This window comes from Adiantum capillus-veneris, chromosome 8, assembly GCF_014529385.1.
Source record: "Adiantum capillus-veneris isolate H3 chromosome 8, ASM1452938v2, whole genome shotgun sequence".
Classification (NCBI taxonomy): Eukaryota; Viridiplantae; Streptophyta; class Polypodiopsida; order Polypodiales; family Pteridaceae; genus Adiantum; species Adiantum capillus-veneris.
The window spans coordinates 105,823,013-105,830,013 of NC_140938.1; the positions used below are offsets into that span (position 1 = coordinate 105,823,013).

Sequence of the window (7,001 nt, forward strand, 5' to 3'; positions counted from 1 at the left end):
CCTTTTGCCAATGAGGTGCTGCAATAGGACAAGCCTCTCTCCGTGCTACCAGTATGTGACGTCCTAGTCGAACAGTGGACTGAAAGAAAGGGACCCTTGGATGGTCGGCTGAGGAGAAAGGGTCCCTACAAAACCACTCTCCAGGATCCCATTGCACTTGTGCCAGTGAACAACTCTCCCAAGCCCACAGCCTCAAGTGGCCTGTCTCAAAAGCTGTTGGGTCGGGATCTATGACACAAGTCCTCCCACAGATGCCCACAACTCAAATCTTTGAAAACAACACTCTGCAACCTGTGGGGCCTCTACTGAGACTCTGTGTAATCGACTCTCGCCCTGTAGCTTGAAAAACATGGAGGGTACAGTCCTTGTGAGGCCAAAGTGGCATGGCAGGTCATCACTCTACCTTGTTCTCAGGGGGGTTGGGGATCATAGAACCTGCGCAGCACAGCAGAGCCCTTCTTGGGAAGTTTGTTGTCAGAGGGGGAGGAGCCTTGGAAGGAGTTTTTGCTTCAGCGGCTTAGAGCTAGAGTGCCTCAGGCAAAAGGCCCTTGGAGACCTTCCATTAGATGGATTTTCACAGAGATGCGCAAAGTTGGCCTGAGCAGGAGATTGGAGATCGTTTTGCTGTGAGCCTACTTCACTCCTGGGAGCAGCTGCGGAGAGGCTTGGAGCAACACCAGCCCACTTGCACAGAGGAGCGCCTGAGACAGCCCCTTGTTTAGAACCCCATGGTCAGCACGTAGAGAGGCCACTTAGTTGGTAGTAGGCCTCATGTTTCTTGGGGTCCCATGGCAGAGGCTATCTGAGTGTCGCGCCCTGACCAAAGGAAGTTCCTGATCAGCCTCTCTACCTGGCTGATGCAGGAGCTCGAAAAGCTCCAACAAGATGTAATGTATCACATAGTAGCCAACAACACCTGGTTGGCCACTACAACTTTGCCTGCCAAAGAAAGTCGTGCCGAGCTCCAATGTAACAGCTTTCTCCTGATGGACAGGAGGAGGGGAGCAATTTGTTGCTTAGGAGACAAGTCCAAGCCAACCTGACAGCCCAAGTATCGAACTGTAGTCCCTGGGGGGGGTCCATCTAAAACCCTCACCTGACAGCCAATCAGGCGTAGGAGTAGTGCCAACCGAGAAAGCCACTGTCTTCCTCCAGTTGATCAATGTGCCCGATGCACAACAAAACGTCTCAAGAGCCTGCTTACACCTGTGTAGGTTGGCCTCCTTGCCCTCCAATTACAAAGATGAGTCGTCTACAAACTCAGCATCCAGTAGCTCATTGCCCCGAATAGGGAGCGCTAAGCCACGTAGACCAACCTGTTGTGAAACCAAAAATCTGCTCATTGCCTCAGCATAGAATAGAAAGAGGAAGGGGGCAAGAGGGCAGCCTTGTCTGACCGAACGTGTGAGCATGAAACGGTCTCCTCTACCTCCTGCCAAAAGCACATGACTGTGTGCATGTCTGTAGAGAGCTGACACACCTCTGATCCAAGCATCTGAGAAGCCCATCCTGCGTAGAGTACCCTCCAAAAAGTCCGAGTCAACTCTATCGTAGGCCTTCTCAAAATCGAGAAGAAGTATCACCAGATCCTCACCACGGAGGCCCCAGAGGGCAGAAGCCTCTCAAAAAGTAAAGATGCTGTCAAGGATACTTCGCTCCTTGAGAAACTTGTTTGGGTCCCATGTATAATGCTCTCTAGAAGTGGCTGAATCCAACTCAGAGCCTTGGCAAGAATTTTGTAGGCTGAGTTGAAGATGGTGATGGGCCGTCGCTGCCGAATCTCATCCAAGGAGCCACCCTCCTTGGGAATGAGGTAGATCAAGTCCTCACTCATGTTGTCAGGCATCTCTCCTGTATGTAAGATGTACTGAAAAGCGTTGCATAGGTAGGAGCCAAGCAAGTCCCAATACACTAAGAAAAAACTGGGAGCCAAACCATCCTTGCCGGGACAACTACCACGGGAAAGTGCTTTGAGGGTCGTGTGGAGCTCCTCTAGTTGAAGAGGCAGCTCAAGCCTCTGGCGCATCTCCTCAGTCACAAGACAAGTCTTCTGTGCCCAAACTTGCCCTCTGCATGCATCCTGACACTCTGACTGAGGCTTTGCTGACAACAGGTCACGGTGAAAGTCAGTAGCAACTGCACGCATGTCCTTTGGCTCTGAAGACCCGTCAGGCCTCCTCAACTCGCTGAGACTGGCGTGCGCTTGCCGGGGTCCCACTGTCTCAAAGAACGTCCCCGTCACTTTGTCACCCACCTGGGTCCACTCAGATGCTTGTCGATGGAAAACAAACTCATGATGCCTCTCCCCTGTGGTGGCAAGCTCTAGCGAGCTTGCTGCAACTGCTCTTCCAACCAGGGACTGTCTGTGTGCTGCTCCTGCATCCTCTGCAAGGAAGCAACGCCCCGTCGGAGACGCTCTCCTCCTCTCTCCCTGCAGCCCGGCGGGCCGTAGACTCCTGAAGAAAGAACCGACTAAGCTTGAGCAAGTCCAGAGGCCACTCTGTCAGCAGGAGAGTCCTGCGTGTCTAAGCCCTCTGTTCAAAGACTCACCACTCGCTCTCTGAGCTCAGAGTCGAGCAAGATCCTCTCAGGGATGCGTAGCATCGTGCTCCCCCTCCTTTGTCTATCTGTCACTTTGAGGATCACTGGTACATGGTTCGAAAAAAAGATGTCCTAGCCAGAATGCAAACTGTCCCACCCAAGTCACAGATGGGTCACTAGCATAGAAGCGATCTATCCGAGATAGATTCACTCCTCCCACTCTGTGGTCCGAACGAGAGAAGGCCAGGCTGTCTGGGGGCCTCACAAAGCCAGAGTGCTGCCAAACATCTGAAACCTCAAAGTCATACATAGCCTCTCCCAAGCTGCCAACACAGCTCTATGCATAATAGCATGGCTATCTCCAATCGTGTCAGAGGGGTCCTCCAGCATGTTGAAGTCACCCCCAATGCACCATTGCTCTGCCTGCAGCAGAGACTCTACAATGTGAGACCAAAATTTTGCACGTGCACTCGCCACATTGGGCACATAGATGTTTAGGAAGCCCAAGAGGAAACCTTGAACGTGTATAGTAATCGATTGAGCCTTGCCAGGCACAATAATACCTCTGTCCACAATGGCCTGCTGCCAAGATTCTGCAATAGTCATACATACCCCTCCCTGGATACCGCCAGGTCCAAATGCAGCTGACGAAAATTTCTCATATCGCCCTTGCAAAAGCTGACCACATTGTCTAATGCGGTTCTCGCTCAGATGATGCTCCTGTAGCATAAGAAGATCAATCTCTCCTCCCACAAGGCATTGCTGAAGCTCCTGACGTAATTGGCCCTTGTGGCACTGAGTCTGGGGCCCACCTAATCCGTGCATGTTCCATGAGACGATCCTCATGGAGAGCGAGAGAGAACTGATGCTGCAGCAGCAGCTAACCGTGCTATCTTCGAGGCTGGCTTGGATGGGGAATAATCGGCATCCGAGCGTCCTCGAGATACGCTTGATTGCAAAGAGTGTCTAGCCCAGGCCCAAGAAGAACGAGCCGTGCGCAGGGCAACCTCCTCTGTCGAGGAATCCTCATGTATGTGTTCATAGCATGACGGGCTCTGCGTGTCAGCAAAGAAGTGTACCACAATGTGTCTACATCGTGCCGAGTCTGGAGGTGTCACTGAGAACTTGGCCAACGGCCACAGAGTGTGAACCAAGTCTGTAACCCCTAGGTCTCCCATGTGGCGAGAGAACTCGAGGACCTGTGCTTGTGCCTGTGCCCCCTTGGTCACCTGCGGGGTAGGAGCGGGAGGAGATGTGGAAGTAGGGGGGCTAGCGGGAGGAGGAGTTGGGGGGCGGGGAGTGGCAGAGGGAGAAGGGCGAGGTGGGGTGGAGGAGGAAGGAGGCGTGGGGGGAGGGGTGCAGGGGACTCGGGGGGGGGGGGGGGGGGGGGGGGGGAGAGGGAGGGGCTGTCGAAGGTGAGGCTGAGGTGGCTGGACCTCTTCCTGCGAAGAGGGTCTAAACGGTTTCCTGTGGGAACCCACTGCTGCTGGCCTGAAGCCTAGGGACCACTCTGAGTGCCAAGTCGACGCGGTGGCCCTTGTCGACGCCGACCACAAACCTGCTGCCAGCCCTCCTCCGCCCGAGTCCCAGGCTCGAAGGGTGGCTCTGCCTACGTACCCTGTGACTCTGTCTGCTGCTGTTGGCTAGCCCTTGGAGATTGGGGCTGAGCCTGAGGTGAAGGTCGGGGTCTCCTCCGTGGACAGGCCTTCGCAAGATGGCCCATCTGACGACAAATAAAACAATGATTCGGGAGGCCCGAATACTTCACGCTGTGACTGAAGCAACCGCCACTCACCCTAGGTAGTAGGATGACCTTTGGGAGAGTGTGGGTGTCCCGAACTAGAACACGTACTGTGGGAATGCCGGCCGCCTTGGCAGCTACAGAGGCTGTCGTGCGAGGTGTCTCGAGGACGGTCCCAATCTCTGAGCCTTCCTAGAAAGGTACTCCCTTCTCAGGCTGGGGAAGCATACTGAGATGGGCAGGTCTGCCTCCTCGACAAGTACGTCGGTAGTTGGGTCGAAACCATGGCGCCATTGTCGAAAGTGTGCCCAAATTGCTCGGATGGCCAAGGGGCTCATCGCAATGACCTTGGATGCCATCTCGGGAGTCTCAAACTCTATTTGATAGTAGCCACGCCCGAGAAACTGAACATCGAGAATCTTGCCCACCTCTGCTAAAAGGCGGGCCTAGAGGAGATCATGCACCTCTCCTCTACTAGGCCGGGTGCCGATGATCTTGCAGATGACGGAGGTCGCTTGGAGGCGCTCCACTTGCTCTGTCGGCAAGAGAGCAAGTCGGATGGTGGGCTCTGCATGGTCGGGCGAGGGGGCTTCTGGAGAGTCCCTCTCGGGTGGAGCATGAGCCTTCATCTGTGTCTACTACTGTGAGTGCGGCAGATGACAAGAACCAGACGACTTCCGAGGAGCTCCGACGGTGAAGGACAAGCCCTCATGGTTGAGGCGCAGGAGAAACCGATAGCACGGGGGGGGGGGGGGGGGGGGGGGTGGTGGTTTTGGCAAGGGAGAAGCGGGAGGGGGGAGCTGGAGGCAGCGAGCGGGGGGGGAACTGCCGTGTGAGGGCAGAGGAGCGAGTGGGGGAAGCGGGCTGCGTGCAAGGGTGGGCAGCTCCAGCGTGCAGGGCAGGGCAGAGGGCAGCGCGTGGGCGAAAAGGGGGGGGGGGGGGGGGGGGGGGGGGGGGTGATCAGCGATGGCGGGGGGCAGCGGTACAGCAGCAGCGAGCAGCGCGTCAGGTGATTCTTTCTCTATATAGAGAGAAACTTGGATATGCAGTTTTTGGATGGTTCATATTTTGGTCTGTATCACAACCGGTAGTGCATCTCTGTTGTTACGTACTTGTATGAAAATGTGCAGGCAGGTTAGTGCTTGAAAAGGTGTGATTTTAAATGTTTTAAGCGTCTTTGATGTTGAACGTTATTTTTCATGCTGCCTGTTATGGTTCTCAACACCATTTTGGACAAATTGCAGGGTCTTTATATGACAGTGAGGGAGCGGCAAAAGGCTGCAATGGAGGAGGTTGCTGCAGAAGGCGTCCTTGTGTGACTGCTTTATAAGAAATATCGCATGCATTGTTTTGAGGTAAAGTTTTGGGCTTCTGGGTTCACATTTACATAGCTATCAGCTCATCTTCTTGTACACTACAATGTTATGCTTGGATTTGTGGAAAATCTTGGTGAGGTAACTACTAAAAGGTCATATTGACTGGGAGAGAGCTGCTTCTGATTTATGAGTTTATCCAGTCCAATAGTGATTGCCTTTGGAAAGATAGTCACCCCATATGTTGTATCATAATCTCTGAGAAGGGAGCCTTCCATATCTTACTTGCTTCTGTATCATTTATTTCATCAACCTCCCTAAGGGAAGGTCGTATCATGAAAATAATTCGGGTTGTCAGGGTTTCTTCTGGATTACAAGGAGGCCAATGGTGGGAAGGCATGTGTGGATGATTAATTGAAGCTAATGCTTAGGCTACTTGTCCAATCATTTGCAATTGGCATCTTTGCTTATGAAAATCAGTAGATTTCTATGATTTCAAAAAAATAAAGACCTTTCAAAACATCAAATTGCGAAAGTGAAAGGTGATTGTGAAATGAAAAGCCTCATGACATTGGAAAGTCAAAAGGCTTGTACTCTCTATGTCGAGGGTGTCTTCACCCAATTGTCTCTCTATGGATTGTGCCTCATATGTTTTGTCCAACGAGAATTGGCGAGTCCGCTAATCTTGCAAACTCATTTTCTTGATGTGTTGTAGAAGTTGTTGCATTTTGCAGGTGCCTGTTTATGCTTACCTGTGTACAATTTTATGGTTCGTCAAACTCTTATCTTGGACGTCGTCAAAATGCAATAGGCAATTAGCAACCTCATCACCTCAAATGTGAGAATAAGGGGTCGTTAGATATTACTAGCACATACCCATGTAGTCCATTGTCAATTTTGAGAATTTTTTGCAAAAATGGAGGCTTATAACCGCAAATTTTGTATAGTGGCATTGAGGGTAGCTTCCCTGGAATTATTTTCACATGATTTGCTAAGCCAGAATTTGAGCACTAGAGACCTCCACAAGAATTGATAATGTGGGGAACAAGATGCGTAGATCTACATGAAAAGGGTGCCTCATGAGTTCGAATGAGTGTAAGTGCTGCATAAGATGTGGTGTTGAAGAAAGCACTTCAGTCATGATAAGTATTCACATTTGGTTGCAAAAATCTGTTCGGATGGTGAATTTTATGAAGAAGTAATAACTCATGGCTTTACTACATCTAGGCATTGAACATGAACCATGGCGTGTAGGTAAAGAAGTGTGCTCTCATAAGACTCAAGAAATTCACATAGCATTAGGCCAAAAGAAGCTAGCCGGAAATAAGTTTCAACTCAATCATAATTGAAGTAGCATTTTGAAGGTTACTCACTCTTGACTTTGGGTTTTAGCATATTGAAGATCA

General features: G+C 51.5%; 1 protein-coding gene across 1 annotated transcript in view; it reads left to right on the forward strand.

Annotated features, from left to right (window-relative positions):
• The window catches only part of LUT1 (Cytochrome P450 superfamily protein), a 45,038-nt gene extending 38,999 nt beyond the window's left edge, over positions 1-6,039 (forward strand). The window contains exon 9 of the mRNA XM_086518311.1: positions 5,527-6,039. Within this exon, the coding sequence (XP_086374437.1) occupies positions 5,527-5,601 (75 nt within the window). The 3' untranslated portion in view covers positions 5,602-6,039. The remainder of the gene's footprint in view (positions 1-5,526) is intronic.
• Positions 6,040-7,001: the final 962 nt, after the last annotated feature.